The 18,212-nt window shown below is 44.0% G+C and overlaps 2 protein-coding genes across 6 annotated transcripts in view; one reads left to right on the top strand and one right to left on the bottom strand.

Moving 5' to 3' along the window:
• Osp (myosin phosphatase Rho interacting protein outspread) overlaps positions 1 to 18,212 on the bottom strand; it is a 223,592-nt gene that overhangs the window by 70,977 nt on the left and 134,403 nt on the right. The window lies entirely within an intron of this gene.
• Positions 8,058 to 10,722, top strand: LOC143208719 (uncharacterized). Its single transcript, XM_076423388.1, has 2 exons — positions 8,058 to 9,013; positions 9,180 to 10,722. The coding sequence occupies exon 1, from the start codon at positions 8,626 to 8,628 to the stop codon at positions 8,971 to 8,973; it is 348 nt and encodes a 115-aa protein (XP_076279503.1). The 5' UTR covers positions 8,058 to 8,625; the 3' UTR covers positions 8,974 to 9,013; positions 9,180 to 10,722.

Here is an 18,212-nt window from a genome sequence, read left to right as displayed (position 1 = left end):
GCGGACAATTTTTATTTTACATAAACATCTCCGCAGTCTATTGATTATACACTAAAGGTAAACCTCGCCGATTTCGATGACCCTGAAATATATTGTCACGGCCATGCACCCGAAGTAACTTAAAAATACGTTGCTCGGTTTGTTTGACGCACTGTGAGGAGTCTCGGAAGATCCAGAAGGGTCCGAGTCAGAGAAGGCAGACGAAAGGGAAACAAAAGACGCGGTAGAAGGGAGTGGAGAAGAGGAACGCGTGGTTCGCGGAAGCGACAGGAAGAGAAGCGTCGGAAACGGTAAGCATCGAAGCCGATTAAACCGGTCAGAGCGAAGGTAGCCGAGTTCCCGTCTCGATCGCCGTGGAACAAAGCGTAGCCCCGAACCGTATCGAAAACAATGAGGAGGAGGAAGAAGAAGAAGAAGACGACGAGGAAGAAGAGAGGAGGCAGAATACCGGGTGTACAGCCTCCCTCGTTCGTCCTCTTCTTGCCGGGATGGTTGCTGTCGGTCGCACCGACAGGATAAGTAAGGGTAACTACGTCTCAATAGCGGGCATCACGGTAGAGCCTGGGCAGCGCGAGTCCTAATATGGAATTGCTGGCAACAACCACCATGGGGAAGGAAGAGGAGCCGAGCAGAGCAGCGGGGGAGGTGGCAGAGGTGGAAGAAAATCTTGCGAAAGAGAGAGAGAACGTGAGAGAAAGGAGACCGGGAGCAAGAAAGGAAGAAACCGAACCGGGGGAGGAAGAGTACTGTAAATTATTATTGCCGCTGGTTTCTTGCCCCTGGGCTGCTGCTGGTCCGCTGCCACGCAGTTCGCGCTACTTATCTTCGGGCCTATCCGTTGCATTACTCCTCCTCCGCTTCTTCTTCTTCTTCTTTTCCTCCTTCTTCTTCTTTCTCCTCCTCGACGAGGACTGCCGCGCGTTCCCTCGTTTGGTCTCTTCCTGGAAAAGAACAGGCGTCTTCGAACCCCGGTTTTCCCTCCTATCCCGCTTCCAGGACTCGTCCGAGTGGCCTGATGCTGTTGTTGGCTTCTCCTGCAAGCTCTCGCGCAAAAACCACAGCCAGCAACGATCACCACGGTGGAAACCGGGAACAACGATTTCCACGCGGCGTAACGCACCGTCGACGATCACCTTTCCGGCGAAACTGTCCGGCCGTCCGAGAAAGGCGGACCCTGGAATTCGCGTTTCTTGCCGGCCACGCCGGAATGGGATTCTTCGGTTTCTTTCGCGTTCGAAGATGCTGATCGAGAAGACCGCGATCCACTTGTTAGATAGGCTGCTCCGAGGGAAACGCTCGCGGAAACTGCTCTGCCAGAATCGTATAAACAGGAGAGAAGCCTCTTGGTTCATTTAATCTAATCCGCAGAATATAAATGTCCTTTTTCCATAATTTTAATAAGTCGATAACGACCAAAATTGTTGAATTCTTTTCAAATTTTAGTGGCGCCTCAGAGTCACCAGAATGTCAACGGTTAAATAAAAGAATCGATCGTCGATGGATCGTGGATGGAGAAGAAGAATTCTCGGCGAACGTGGTCGGCGTGCATGTGACGCAACGAGGCGCGTAAGAAGATGAAAACGAGCGGCGCGATTCGCACGACATTTGCCTGGCGAGCCCGAAAGCGAGTCGACCGGGTCGGCCAGGAAGAGAAGAAGATTCCCGGGGCTCAGCTCGCCGACTATCTCCGATTGCGTAACGGTGAAAATAGAGGACTGCCGATGTCACGATCCGGCCGCGAGGTCTGTGCTCGTTGTTGCAGTCGCAGGTGCTCCGCTCGGCTCCCAGATGAATCGCTGGAACAACGAGGCGACACGCGATCCTAACCATTCGAATTCCCCGGGAATCCGTGCGACGATTGCGCAACCGAATTCTCGCCAAGAAATTGTCCGTTTCGCTTCTACGAAATCGATCGCTCGAACCTTTCCGATCGATACACCTACATTCTCCAACATCTCCAAAACAAATAAACAATTTAATGATTTCAGCGCCACAAGTTCGATCAAATGTTACTCACTAAGCAATTTTTCAATTTAAATTGTTCTCCACGTTCCGATCCAAATGTGGACCGTTTTCAAGAGAAATTTTGCGTCTGTAAAATACTGTAAGCTATAGTAATTGTTCAACAAAACCGGGTAATATCAATAAAACTTTGACATACTTGCTAAGTGTAAACGAATTATATAAATTCAATGATGGAACTTTTGAGAAAACTAATTAACACCATGCCGGTAGATGTTAAACTGAAACCATGTGGCCGTTAAGGAAGAACCAAACGTGAGAACAAAGGGACGATGCATATCGAACGATAGCCAATCGGAACACAGAGATCGATGAGTTCTCAAATCTATATTTGGCGGCAATTATGAATCATGCCGGACCACCATAGCCACTTCACATGTGCTTATATACCATGTAGATGTTATGGTAAATTAATAATTGACATTCAGAGTATTTGAACCAAAAATTACGTACAATTGCTCTTGTATATGAGAACACTAGGTGTTTAATTCATGGGTGAAAAACAAATAATGCAACTTATTATGTGGAAACATCTCGAAAACATTATGAAACTCGCAAATAATATTAATGTCATCGGCGCACTGGTTCTATCATTGAAATTAAAAAGCAATTTTGCAAATTATCACATTAACCTCGACGTTTCGATCTTAATTTAGATCATTTTCAAGAAATAATTGCGTTTGCTTTGTGAACAAGAATTTTTATATTCTTTGAAAAAGCGAAACACGTGTTCTATTCATGCCGGTTAACAAGACACATTGTGTCTTGCTCACAAAGCAAACGCAATTATTTCTTGAAAATTATCTAACTTAAGATCGAAACGTCGAGGTTAATGTGATAATTTGCAAAATTGCTGATCGAACCGATGCGCCAATAACATTAATATTATTTGTTAACAACATTACGATCGATTTTGAAATTCGCTTCGGAATGGAATTAATGTGATTCATTCATAAAATTTTTTTATATGATCTACGACAAAAATTGGAGTGAAATAGAAAATAATATAACAGTATCTTCAAATTTTTCTAATTCTCTCACTGTTTTAAATTAGAACTACTAATTTTTGCCATAACTACATAAAATCGGCAGTCTAATTGTAAATTAAAATTTTAATTGGACACATTTAATTATAATTCGTTGCTCAAACCCGTGTATTTCACTCTCACAGTGTGTTTCAGGTCAATTAGACTCTGTAAAGGATGATTAAATTTTTGTATCTTGTATAATCAAAACTTTTACAATATTCTCCTGCGACTGATCGTCATCTGCAAATTATTTCGTTATGTCAAATGCAGATTTACGGAAGCAACAAGAATCCAGTATCGGACTCATAAATTGATGAACGACAATGGACACACGTTTAAGAGGGTTTATCGGACTCGAACGCATAAATTGATGAACATCAATGGACACACGTTTAAGAGGGTTCAGTCTGCGAATTTTAGGAAGAATGTACACGTAGGATGACGGACCAATCGGTAGCAATCGGTAGATTAACGCACGCATCGCCGGATCGAAGAATGGTGGCGCGGCTTGTTCCGACGCGTTTAAAATCGCATTTAAATACAATCAAAAGTGTATTACACACGGCGCTTGCTCGCACGTGTTTTCCCGGCCCCGCCGCGAAATAAGTCACCGGTGATCAATTGAACGGCCGACAGACACGCGAGGGGGAGGCTGGATGAGAAGTGGCGCTAGGCCGCCGCTCGCTCTCGAACACGTTGCACCCGATTTGCAGCCGAACGCAACGGCGAACGAGATATTAAGTGGCCGACGGTGAAGCATTGCCGACGATATCGACAATCCAATTAGGCTACATGCTGGCGAATTGACGAGGGAAACGGGAAAAACGCGCTGAGAGCAGGACCAGCTAAATTAAATAACCAGCAACATGTTTCCAGGCCATTCCCCGCCAAATTGATCATTTCGAAATTTCGAATTCGTGCATATTGTAGCGCATGCAAACTTAGGAGGAGTTTAAGTCAGCATTTTACTGGCTACGAATTTCTTTGGAAAGTACGGTGCCTGGAAAATTGTGATTTTTATGGAGTGAAATTGGACGACCAACGGGAGTGAAGAAAATACAGTTTCCGCTACTCGCGAGCGTCTTAGTGTGGATTTATAGTGGAGCTGCGAGAATCGATGATAGCGGCACGGTGAAAAGAAACCAACATCCGTGACAACATTTCGACCATGAAGTAAGAGTAAGGAGACCTATCTCGATAGCGTATAGAAGAAAAAAGTGGCGACAAAACTTGTTCCCGTATTGGGGTGGTACGCCAAATGGAATGGCATGAACAGAGAATGTCAGTGTCAAAAACGTGTCAAACGATGAAACGGAAAGGTTAGAAATACATGGTTATGTAATGACCGGTGAAGAACTAAAGCGGACCCTACACGGTCAATCAGGAATGACAGTCTGATTGAACAGTCAGACTGTCAATCCTTACTTCAATCACGAAGGAATATTTCCAAATATCTGGAAATCCGTCAGTCCATTTCATCAGTCCGTCAGTATTAATCTTTCACGATCAATCCGAATGTCAATCTTCGACGTGACTGTCATTCCGATTGACCGTGTAGGGTCCGCTTATGGCTTTAGACCAGGTTAGATCCATAAGCTGGTAATTATGATACAAAACTTATTAAATACATTCTATCCTTACGAACTAGGTTAACAGTACAAAAATAAAGATATAAAATACAATATTAATGGTAGTATTGGGTTAATAGAAAATACACAGTGATAACCTTAGTGATTACCTTTAGTTTTAACCTTTCCGTTTCATCGTTTGACACGTTTTTGACATTGACATTCTCTGTTCATGCCATTCCATTTGGCGTACCTCCCCAATACGGGAACAAGTTTTGTCGCCACTTCCAAACTGTACAGATAGATCTCCTTACTCTTACTTCATGATTTCGACACATACTAATAAAAAAGTACATATGTATTTTCTTTGTTTTTCTTTTTTTTTCACCGCACAGCTCGCCTCGCTGCTCCACTATAAATCCACCCTTAGGTGAGAAGAAAAATGGGCGAATCGATTCTCCGCGAGTGAAGCATTGTCCATGGATCCCTCTAGTGGCTGAAGTAGAAGGTGTTGCCACACGAGAGACATCGAACGGTGCCCGGGTCGAAGAAGTTACGCGAAGCTCGCCGCAATAAACAATTCTAACGTACGAGCTGGACTCGCAAGTTTTATAACGTCGTGGGCGTTGCGGCTAAATCTTGATCAGCGGCTGTTAGACGCGCGTACGTTCTCGGCTCGATCCGTTTCCATCGTTTTACGAAGAAAAAACAGGCGTGGTTCGTCTGTCGTGCTCGTCTCTGGCGTCTCTATCTTTCGCGACGCGCCGGGACGGTTCATGAAAGTGAATCGTTGACAATTTTTACGCGCGATTAATTCCCGCCGAGTCACCTCGGGTGATCGTTCGTTTTTTTAACGAACCGTTTCTGCGAGCGAGCCCCCCGCCTCCTTGCGACTGCTCTTTTTCTTTTTCCTCTTCTTCGCTTCGGCTGGTACATCGGTACGCGATACATACCTCGGGAACGACGGTTGACTTTCTCAGCACCCTCTATAAAACTTGATTCGAATGGTCGTACGCTCGCGCCTTCCACCGAGGGTTCCCGAGGAGCCCGAAGGATAATAAATATCCCGGTCTCGTCCCTCGTTTCCTATTTGCCCCGCGAGCGCTGGGCGCTCTCTCTCTCCCTCTCGGCTGGAACCATGCCGCGTTAAGGCGTCGTTAAAGTGTCGTTAAAGTATCGCCGCCGATTAATGCCGGCACGCGAATCGAACTAGACCAATGTCTCCCAACGATGCTTAACCCTGAAGCGGTTGCGCGTATATCGCAATCGTTATCCTCCCTCGAACCGGCCAGCTCCGAACGAAAGTAAGCGAATGTTCCCGGTTTTTTGTTCAACATTTTACTTGAATATTGAACACCTTTAGAAATACAAGACCGGCATTAGAAATGAATGGAGGACGTATAATTTAACGACGAGAGCCTTATTCAGACTTTCGAACCTATTCACTATATTTTATCTGCTACCGACCACTAATCCCGCAGTACAAATTGCTCGTGGAATCGAGTAGCGTTAATTATCCGAGTTGTAAACCGCGGAATATCTGGGTAATCAGCGGGACGATTAGATAGCAGTTAATCCCAGCAATAGGAGGGTGCCTAACAGTAAGTTTAGGTTTCCTAGCGCATTCACGTTGACTTCAGAGAGCGGAGGTAACCCTAGACCGTCCGCTGAACCTATCGCTTGACCCACATCAACGCGCAAGGTAACCAAGAGAGCTCGCTATCGTTTTGGATCCCTTCCGAGTCGCACGCAAAACAAGCGCAAGCTGAATAGAGCTTAATGGCGACCGTGCAGAAGCATTCAACTGCCGTGGTGAAAAAGGAGAAGCTGATGGGGATACGTATCTACGGGGCTGCTGCGCGTTCGTACCGATTAACAAATTACAGGGGCGTAGTGCGGCGAATCGCAGAGAACCACCATGGAAACGCAATCTAGCCTCGATAACGCAGTAAATTCAATATCGAGAATCGTGGCTAATGTGGAATCGCAACTATGAAGAATGATACACCCCGTGGTACGACTCCATTACAGAAATTAATCGTCCGACGAGCCGACGGTGCAAATCGGCCTGGTAATCGGTAATCGCGAACGACGCTGGCCATGGAGCCTCTCTTTATCTATCCCTCCTCTCTTGCTCTTCGTTTATCCTTGATCCACGCGTCTCGCCTAGATCAGTGCCTTCCAACCGATCTCTTCGCGAACCATTTCCGATTGTCGTGGGTGGTCCACGGAATAAACGCCTCTCTGTTCTGTTCTTAGGGTCGCCCGTGAAATCGATCCGGACCTGCCCCGCGCCGACTCGCCAACGAACGCGTAGATAGATTCGAGATCTACTCGATCCTCCGCTCGCGCGTCGAGAGATCGCACAGTGGGGTATTTGCCCGATTTCAGCGGTCATAACTCAATTTTAAAAATTTTAGATAAATTGTAAAATTTTTGTGGCTTGTGAGTTAGTTGAATGTCTGAGGAACAATCTCCCATCATTCATTTTCCCATTCATGTATCCATTAAGCACTGACATTTGTCGGAAGATGAAGTTCCGCTAACCCGCTTTCATTTCTCAACGAATTCACCTGTTAGTAATTGTTACCTTATTTACATACACTAACAGATTTTTGTTTGGTAGAAGTTTTTTTAACTAAGTACAATAGGGTATACTTTTAAGAGAAATTCACTTTTGTACCATATACATGTTTTTAATTATTAATACTTAAAGATAACCAACGATGAGTCACTTTCTTGATGATTCTAAGACTTTTGTAATGATTTCGTTATACTTCCTTGTGCCTCCCGGTGCTCATTTCTGTGCCATTGTATTCTTTGAAGTCTTCTGATTAAGATGCAAGAAAAATTGTTTCTGCTTTCGTCTGCTTTCGTGTTTTATAGTTGATTTACGAAAAAATGGCCATCGTGCGCGCGCGAAAATCGCAGCATTTCTCACATCCTGCATGTTCGCATTCGCTTTATTTTCGCATTTACTTAAGTAAATATTAAACAATAATAATAAACACACAATATACACTAAAATACGAAAACAGTATACACATGAAATTTAAATAATATACAGGGTGGAGCAATAACTATGTCCACTTTGAATATTGTCGTTATTTGTAATAATATGAAAAAATGTTATGAACAAAATTTTCCGGGAACAGAGGGGGACATGTTGTGGTATAAACATTTTTTGCGTGGGTGGAGACATAGAGGAGATTTCAAGGTCACCTTGATTTTTTTAAACAGAATGTCCTTTTTTATACCATAGATCGATAGAGTATCAAATTCTGAGTATAAAAGTGTTGACCTTCGTATGTCCTAAACCTAATAGTTAACGAGATATTATCGAAATAATTTTCTTTCTTCTTTTGATAATATCTCGTTAACTATTACGTTTAGGACATACGAAGGTCAACACTTTTATACTCAGAATTTGATACTCATTATCGATCTATGGTATAAAAAAAGGACATTCTGTTTAAAAAAATCAAGGTGACCTTGAAATCTCCTCTATGGCTCCACCCACGCAGAAAATGGGACACAGTACAAAAAGTAGAAATCTTGAGCTTTAAAATGGTTGTTTTTTCATCAAATTTGGATAAATTTTAGCAAAGTTACAGCAGTTTCAATATTGAGCGAATTTTGAACTGGCTGTGGCCGCTGAGATTGGGCATATACCCCATTGTGGATCGCCTCGATTCGACGACGACCCGATTTTTTGACAGATAAACCGAAAGGCCACAATTTCAGTAAAAGCTGTTTGAATTTTGCTAAATCTCCAGAGCTGAAAGTTAATACAAGATTACGACTTGTTATTAGATCAACTGACAAACATTTGGAGCCGAGGACCACCCAGAGCTTCGAATTGAAAATGAAAGAACGCATAAGCGGAAACCAGAGCGTGGACCGTAGATAATGTTAATCGAAGCTTCCTTATCTCTTATCCGGCAGATTTCTATCAATGCCTGCGCGTACCGATCTTCGCTTTCATCCGGTAATAAGTAAGCCCGAAGATGCGGGGAGGAGCAGAACAACGCCGGTGGTTTCTTGTGGGCAGAATGCGCCGGGGCTACATAACCCGGAGCGCTTTCCAACTATATGCACCCGATTACCAAGAACAAGACCGGCGTTTCTTGTTTCCACCGCAAGCCAACGAGCGTGTTCCGGTCTTGACCGATGATGACGACGGTCCATCTCGGCCGGGCGTCCTCGCTCGCAGCACAGGCGAGAAGAAAACGTCCGACTACGAGCCATCAACAGCCACCGGAGAACATGTGATTTATGGAATCAATGGCGAACACTGCTACGATTCACCCCACGACTCCGTGAAACCTCCTGCAACCCTTCCCGAAAGAACCTAACTGCTCGATTCGGAACAGGAAATTCGTTTCGTGTTGCGAGGTAGTGGAACGAGGTCGGAAAGAAAGTTCTTGCGGTTTTTGTTATTTTGATTTTATAATAAAAAAAACCGCGAGAACTTTCTTCCCGACCTAATAGTTTCAAACTGTTGTGTGATTAACCTAGTTTCATTGAAATATTTTCAGTGACTTTATTTTTATTGTTACAGTTTTCTTCAAACTGGGGAATTAAATTTAGAAGGTGTGCTTTGATATTCTCGATTTATTAAGGATGCGTAGTAGTGTGGTTACGAGCAGTAGCGTGCCACAAGACCAATAAATCTTCCATCATCCGACACATAATCCTCTAAGAAGTATCCACACGCAGATGACACACAAGGCCGTAAAACATCGCGCCGAGTGCTCGTCAGCGAGTTGCCCGTGCTCGGCATGAAAAACCGGCATTTATTGGTCACCGGAGAACATTCGAAGGCGGAGGGCTCTTCATCGACGACAGCTGGCAACAGTTCTATAATCAACGCAGCAACCTAAGACGGATCGCAAACGCTCGGTGCACTTTTACGCGCGATCTTTTAAAACGATTATTGGACAACAAACAATTAAAAACTTTTTCACCATTATAAATTCTGAAGTCTTAACTTCCGAGCGATGCGGTGCGTGTTTATAGCGAAGCGGATAGCAGTAACGGATACGAGGAACAAATAAGCTACGTTTTCTTTAGTAGGATAATTTCGGGAGAGATGCACCAGTTTTTATTGTGGCAATACTGGACGATTTCAAACTGCTTCTCGCGTGTCAATTACATCGTCTTAACCTATGCAAATAAGCCCGTTTCGAAGAACACGTGTATCACATCATTTACGTATAACAGAAGCATTAAAACTTCTTAGTGCTCCGAACTCCTGACGAAATATTTTTGTAAGTGGTAAGTACGAATGTGTTATTACTAGACAGCGGATGTCTATGCAAAATAAAAATTTTCTATCTGAGTTGCAACAATCTGGGGTGAAATAGACATCCATTTTCTTTCTTAATATGTTTAATAATTTGAAGATAATATAATAGCATTTTTAAATTCTTCCGATGTTATTACTGTTGTAAATTACGTCTACTCATTTTTGTCATAAATGCATAAATGCTGTCTAGTTATTACGTTCTTATTGTATGGTTTTAAACTATCAGTATCGACTTTTAAATAGTGACATGGTTTCTGCTTTACGATGTTTCATCGTTTTTGACCAAATTTTTTGTACTGGTTCTTGTTTTTGTTTAACTCTATCTCAATTTTGGGATAGACCCACCAGTAATTTATGTAAGTATACTAGGCAGTCGTTTCCGTCAGGAGCATCCCCTTTTCAATTAATTACAAAGCGATAAATTAAAACTGAGATCATAAACAGTCCTGGAGATTCTGATAATCATTGTATCGAATGTTTGGAAGATTATTATTCAACCACATCTAAAGAAGATTGGATTTGTTGTTCCGAATGCCTCAAATGGCTCCATGAAACATGTACAATGTATACTAATTTATGTATCTAGTTTGTGTGGTAAAGAAAAATAAAGAATAGAAGTAGGGAGAAGAGGCCATAAATAAAGGAGTGCTAGGGAGAGATGCACTTTTTCGAGCTTTTTTAAACAGTTCTAGTATATTAATATATTGATATAAAAGTTTTACTCATTTCACGTTATATTTTATGAAAGAGATTTAAATAAACAATTCAACTATGCCTGTCTACATTTTGAATTCTTTTTAATAGAATTTTTATAAACAGAAAACAAAATGTGGTGCATCTATCCCGAAATTACGTCACGAAGACTTCGAAAGCACGTGTTGGTCGAAAATATTTTTACTAAACATCATTTATTAACTTCAAATAGTCTAAGAAGCAGTGGTCCCTACGGTTTCGCGAATCGCCACGAAGTTTTTCGCACTCGGTCGATTTTAAAAGTCTTCGGGGCGGTGCCCTTCTTCTCGTTGGCATGTCCTGTGGCAATATTCCCGAAGAATCGAGGGAACGGGAGGAAGGCGGAGGAGGGATCGAGCGAGCATCCGCGATTATCCGCATCGCGCGGCTGGATCCCGCTAGAGGAAGGAACGTGGTAAAAACTGCTGGTGGCGGATCTCGTCGTTAATTGTCTGCCTCGGCCCGTTTCCTCATTCCCGCCGGAGAGCCCCGGCCCGGCGCGCGGCGTCTCCCGCGATTAGCCTTTCTTACTTTTCTTCTTTCACCGTCTACGTAGGTCCCGTGTTCTGTTACGCAGCCGGCAGGCCGGTCGATCGATCGATCGCATCGATCGGATCTCGACCGCGCCGGTGAGGAATGCAATCTCCCCGAGACAATGATTGGCCGCTTCTTTTGCCAGGCCGAAAGTGAATCGTAATCTGGATGCGCGGGAAGTCTTGTAGCTCTTGCAGCCGGGTATAATAGCAACCCGGACTCAAGAGAGCTGGTAGCTGATACGAGCCTAGCGGATGATTCCGCGAGGATGATGGTCGAGGGAAGTTGGCGAAATTGCTGCTCGCGAAGATCAACTTCGTTGAAGCGGGGCCGGATGGGAGTTGATCGGATCAAGTCTGTTATTGCGGTGAAACTGTTTGAACTATGTTGGATCGATAGAACTGGGAGCTGGTACGAGTTTGATTGGTAGACTAGATCTACCGGAGTACTAAATTTTCTTGAGGAAAACAGGGAGATTGCTGTTCAGCTGCTGGATGATGAATTTCGATGCAGTCTTGCAACTTGAAGCTGCTACTCTGCTGAAACTGCGTGGAGATTCTGTAGAACCGGAAGCTAGCACAGGCGTGGTAGTAGATAGACTGAATCTAGTGGTTGTCTTAAAATTTCTCGAGAAATTGGAAAATTGCAGCTCAAATGTAGAGGAATTAATCGACGGTTTCTTCAAGGCTATTTGAACTTCATTGGATCTGTAGAATTGGAAGCTAGTAACCAAAAGGCTACAATTTCAGTGAAAGCTGCTTGAATTTGACTAAATCTTTAGAACTGAAAGTTAGTACAGGATTACGAGATAACATGGACCTAATTGGAACCTATGATTGCATTAAAGGGTAAGAAAGTTGCAGTTTGATCGTAGGACGATGCATTTAGATGAAGCAATGGAACAGGTATACGGGTTTAAAAGATGGATTGAAAGTAGCTACTCCGCTCAAACCAGTTTGAATTTAACTGAATCTTTGGAACTGGTGGCCATCGTGATTCTAGTAAATCGACTGGATTTTCTAGAATCAATTTAATTTACATGAACGGCGAAAAGATTGTCGCCTACGTCTACAAAGATGAACATCATCGTACCTTTCAAACTGGAAGCTAATACGAGTTTCAAAGATGATCTAAAATCTATTATTCTGGTAAAACCTGTTTAAATTTAGCGGTAACTTTGAAACTGGAAGGTAATGCAAGTAGAGAAACTGGATATACAGGAACCTATTTTAATTTCGTCGAAAAATAGGAAAATTACCATGTACCTACGTTGCGGAAGATCTTAAAAATCCCCATGTAAATTGTGCGAACTCGACATTGAGATCCACCTTCGCACCAAGTTATTATCAATAATTCAGATTGGATTCGTTTCGGAGTTGCGCGCGACGACACCATCGTTCCGAAGGATTCACATCGTCCTGCGCGCATCCCTCGCAATCCAGGATACCGATTACAGAAGAACTGCAACGTGGAGGCTGCTTGTTATTATAAATTTCGCTCGGTTCGTTCCCCGCGAAAGTACGAATTCCGATTCCGGCACTCGGCTGCCAGGATAAATGGTAATGGGGCTTGGTCGGCTGGATGCTTGGTACATCGGATAATGGTCTCCTTGATTCTTCTTCTGACTTCGAGGGTACGTCGTTTCCACGTCCTGGCGTAGTAACGGACCGACGACGAAGGGCTACAGGGCCTTTATCTAGTCGACGGTGCTCCCTATCCCTTCGATCTACACCTATCGCGTAGATCCTCCGTTCGAGTCCTCTCCAAGATCTATATTCACCTTGTCCGCCATTTGTTGCGGCCCGCGAGAGCCAATTAACCATATTTCTTCTCCTTCGATCAGCCTCACAGAGGCTTACATCAATTACAAGAAACAGAAATATTCAGTTCTTTCTCCTTCCATTGATTTCAATTCCAAAGTCTCCACTTCTTTAAATTGTTTTTTATAATATAAAATACAGAAATAGCAACAATGAGTAATCCAATCAGGAGAAAGAACTTAATATTTGGCTTCTGTTTCTTGTGCGACCAATCCACGGCGTGGCACCATTAACAATCGAGTATTAAACAGCGCGCGGTAGCTAGAATCGTTCGCAGAGAGCCCGAGGGTACAGAAAATTTATTGAACGTGGAGAACAAACGCCACAGTTGCCAGCACGTCGACGTCCCCGCGATCTAGCAAAGGGAGGCTGTGCAGGGATCGAAGGATCAAAGATCAGAGTCAAGGTCTCGGCTGGTAGCACGCCGAAATTCGCGTTCCCCGGAGGACGAAGCCAGAGTGCCGCGTCAGGGTTCCTCGAGGTCGATCCTCGAACAAAAGTAACGACCCCACGTGTGGCCGGGGACCAGAGAGATATTTGCCTTAAACGGCAACCGGAAGGCGGGCCTGGTCGGGCATTTTTCTGGCCGCGTGTCGGTACGGCCCGACAAGGTAGCCAAGGAAAGAAGCCGGGGTAGCCGCGTACGGCCAGGATCCGCGGTGCGTGAGCATTGTCTCGACGAGACCGTAAATACTTCAACCCCGGTCGCTTTCGCCCGTCGTTGTCCCAGCCGGGCCTGTAACGCGTCCGGGAGAATTTTTCTTAAGGCCGCCGAAGAATTCTGACCACCCAGGATCCAGGAACGACACCGATACGCCGCGAGACTCGATAAAATATCGATTTCCAGCCGAACGGGACACGCGCATTCTCGTTAATCCACGAGTACCGAACCTGCCATCTGCGATTCCGCTGCCGCGAACTATAACCGAGACTGATCTGATTCTTTTAAGCATTCGATTCGGAGGACTCGAGGATAATTGGTCCACCGTCATTTATACAGGGTGAGTCGCCTAACACAACCCACCTAAGTAACTTCTACATTTTTGAGATACGAAGAAATGTTTCAGACAAAAGTTGTATGAATATCCCACCAGTCGATTTTTGTATTCTTCATCCTTTTTTAGGAGTTCAAAAAAATATGTGACTCCATACTAAAAAACTAAGTTGACCCTCAAATCTCCTAAGCACGTCCACCTGAAAAAAGTTGCGTACACCTCGAAACCAAACAACTTTTCTCTGAAACATTTCTTTCTATCTCAAAATATGTACAACTCACCCTGTATCAGAGTCGGGCAAAGATTTAATCAACGATTGACGACTAAACTTCTACTTCAATCGTTAATCGCAATTAACAATTAATCTACTAGTTTAGTCGTTAATTGCGGTTAACGATTAAACACTTATTAATCGTTAATTGCGGTTAACGATTAAATATTCATTAATCGTTAATTGCGGTTAACGATTAAATTTCTACTTTAGTCGTTAATTGCGATTATCGATTATTAATCAATCATTAAGTCAAATTAGTCAATTGGGTAATTAATGAATGATTGATTACCTGTTGAAATTTCTAAATGAAATACTGAATCAAAACTGTATGAACACTGAAAAAAATGTAAACTGAATTTAGGTGTATTGTCATTTGGTCTATATACATATAATACAAACTCTGTTTACGTGCTTTGATGTTTTTTTTTCGATGATTTCTTTTTTTAATCAACGATTGACGATTAACTTCATCAATCGATTGAATCAATCGTCGATTTTTCGATGATTTCCTTTTTTAATCTTAGATTGACGATTAACAGCATCAATCGATTTATCCAATGATTTCTTTTTTTAATCGTACACATTAATCGATCAATCATGATTAAAATTTTAATCGATTAATGCCCAACTCTGCCCTGTATTCAAGTTCCAGTGACTGGAAATGAACAGAATGCTTCGATCTCCGCCCACAGATTTGCACATTCTGTGATGACGTACAACTTTTGTATGAATTCACCAAATAAGAGACAAAATAGCATTCGAGTATCCAGAGGAACGGTTGGGGCGGTTTTCGAACGAGCGCAGGAACGCGCGATAAATCGGGCCGGTTCACGGTGGAATTAACAGGAGCATAGGGTCAAAATGCGCGACTATATGTTTCGCGCCGGGTCCTGTCGGCGCGCACAATCAGGAAAGCTCCGCACTGTTCCGCCGACCTTCTTCTTCGCCGAGAGTGGTATATGACCCTCTTAATGAAGTCCGACAGATAGCCGGGAGACCGCGTACGAAACCGGTGAAGCATGGTGCGAGCCTCGTTGCACGGCGATTGTAAGGGACACCGCACCGGCGCGATCAGGAACACAACCGTGAGCACGGGCCCCAACGCTATTCGATATAATGCGAGTAGACCATGCCGACGCCGAGAAAAATCCGACCAAAGGAGGATTCCTGCCGTCTTTTCCACCGAGGAGAAACCTGAAAACTCGCGTCGCGACACCGCACCGTCGTAAATCAGACGATGCTGGTTTTTTCGTCTACCCCCTCGGGGAGGCTCTCAGCCGTTTCTGCTCTAATAAATATTGTGCAGGGAGTGTGAGCGATAGAACAGACTCCTGTGGGATACCCTTTGTTCACTTTCTGCTTCGGAGACTCTGGTTCGTCTAATGCGCCTAGCATGCTTGTGATTTGTGTGCGACACTCGGGTGAGAAACGAGACTTTGTTGCGAAGGATACATTTTTACAGAGATCTTGAAATGTTGCTCTATGTTTCTACCCCTTAGTCAGCGCTATGGGGATCGATATAAAATGGGAGACATTGATTTTCCTCAGTGGCAGGAAATTCGGGGAGAAAATTGGAAGTGGACAATTTAAGAGAATTTAAAAATCATCTGAAGAGCAATAATCGGGTATTTAAAAAGAAGCTGTACGACTGGGAAGCGAAGTAAAACTAAATCGGCGAGCAGAGTCCAGGCCAGATTCGCGAATAATTGAAGCTCCTGTCGAGCTTTCAATTAACATCGTTCCCCGACAGCGCGCGGCCGATTAAAAGCAGCAACGGCAATCTAATTCGAGGACCAATCGACAGGACGACCTGCTGGTACTCTGCTCAACACCGGGCCCGGACAACACGGGCCTCTAATCTAATTAGATGCAATCAGAGGAGCGAGGGACACTCCGCCGCGCGCTGATTGGCCGTGCTTCGTCTGATTCGACCAGCTAGCACGCAAGCAACCGTTCCAGGAGGAATTTTTGCCTGCGGGACAACCTGTCGTGCCTCTCGAGAGCCCTATTACTCCATTATTAGACGATGGCTTTGGTTACACGAATATTCGATCAATTTATTAGTAACAACCAAAAATAATTTCCGTCTTCATTTTTTATATTCGTACTGGTACGGAATACTTAATAGTTCGACGAATTAATTTTATAAAAATGACTATTATCTTCCTCAGCATCCCTCTCCAATAAATTTTCTTTTCGAAAATTACAAGCGACAGGGGATCTATGCTTAATCAAGGCTTAATTCTCTCTAATAAAAGAATCATCTTCTCCCGCATTCCCCACCGAAAAAAAATTATCCCTTTCAACGGGTCCTAATAGTCAATTCAAGGTCCCATCCGCTCCTGTAAATTGTCTTCGTGGAACGGTCGAATCTGCCGCTAACTAGAACCTTAACGAACAATCTCGATCGTTCACCCTCGCAGCGTGTAAAGAGGGTCGGTAGAAAGAGGGTTCCGCCGGTTTCCGGAGCAGTTTTTATCATCCCGACGAAAATAACCTCTTACCTCTCCTGTCCCTTTGATCTGGTAGCTTGAAAAGGTTGGGTCTTCTTCCGGCGCGGCGGCCACCTCGTGAACCAGCTCGCCAAATTAGCAGCCCTTTTGTGCTGCCACTCGCTCTCGCTGCCAGTCACCGAATTCGGTCTACCTGACCCCCGTTTCGCGGAGCTTCCGATCGTTTCAATCGAAATCCCCCGTTCCAGGAAGACGCGGCGAGAAAAAAGAACGCCGAATCGAGTAATTCGAACCGATATTCGCAGCCGGACGCTTCACGGACCCCTTTCGCATCTTTCCGAAGGGGCCTGAAGCAACGCGTTACACTAACGCGCCCGTTAAATTCGATTAGGGGATGCGCCGAACGATGGTCGCTCGCGCGGTTCCCCCTCCTGTTGCTTCCATTTCTCTTCGCTGCACTTCCTGCATCCTGTTACATCGTGCATCTTTTTGCAATTTCAATTCTTCATGGGCGGATTAAACAAGATCGAAGTCGGACGTTATTTGCACCGTACTTCTGAGACTTTTCTACAAAAACTTTTCTTCCTTCCTCCGTTTATTCCGATCATAACCAGTAAAATTGTTCGTGGGCTCAAGAAACTGGCTGAGCGAAACATAAACGTGGTTTTCAAACACGTAAATGCAAATCCACATATGGATTAACAAATCCTATAAATCGAATTATTGCGAATTCCAACACTCTATATAATAGTATTGACTATTTTAATGGATCGTTACAAACTTTCAAAACAAATTACGCAGGATTAACTCATAATATCAGTACCTTTATACCAATAGTTTTTTTTTTCTTTTATGCATGTCCTTTCTTAGTAATTTATGTTAAGTCTTTATTCTATTGTAAATGGACCTCGGTCCGTGCATAATAAATAATAATAATAATAATAAAATAATTGTTATGCTGTTTTATCGAGCCCCCAGTCACGATACGCCTTAATTTTTGCAAGCGCTTACTTCTTTGTTGCTTGATATAAGTACTCCGCGAGTTTTTCGTTTTAATTTTAGCCCGCGAAACATTATGGCAGCCCCCCGGTTTACATAGCTGGCTTTGCCGACCGGAAAGGTTCGGGGCTTACCCGAAGACTTACGATCGGCCGGTCAAAGCGTAGATTTTTGCGGATGATAGATCGGCGCTGTGGATCGTGGGCTTACTTTCGTTCTCGGGCCACGACCTGCCCGATTTTTTCGCGATTTCGCTTGGCCTCGGCTGGCCCTCGCGTTCGCAACAATGTTGCTCTCGGTGTACAGTGTTGCAATAAGATCAGAGTTATTTATGCTGAGTCGGGTTATGGAGAGAAGTCTGGGATTGTGTTCACGACCGTCTGCAATGTGGGCTCGGCGCGGTCCACTCGAGTTAGTTATTGGATGATATACTGGATGGACAGTCTTATCCGAGCATGTTAATAAAGTCGTAATGTCGT

Source organism: Lasioglossum baleicum, chromosome 1, assembly GCF_051020765.1.
Source record: "Lasioglossum baleicum chromosome 1, iyLasBale1, whole genome shotgun sequence".
NCBI classification, from domain to species: Eukaryota; Metazoa; Arthropoda; class Insecta; order Hymenoptera; family Halictidae; genus Lasioglossum; species Lasioglossum baleicum.
The sequence above is the reverse complement of the archived record's forward strand: the minus strand, read 5'-3'. Positions and strand labels throughout refer to the sequence as shown.

Coding starts and splice junctions, on each gene's coding strand:
- LOC143208719 (XM_076423388.1), top strand. CDS start 8,626: ATGCGGGGAGGAGCAGAACAACGCCGGTGGTTTCTTGTGGGCAGAATG.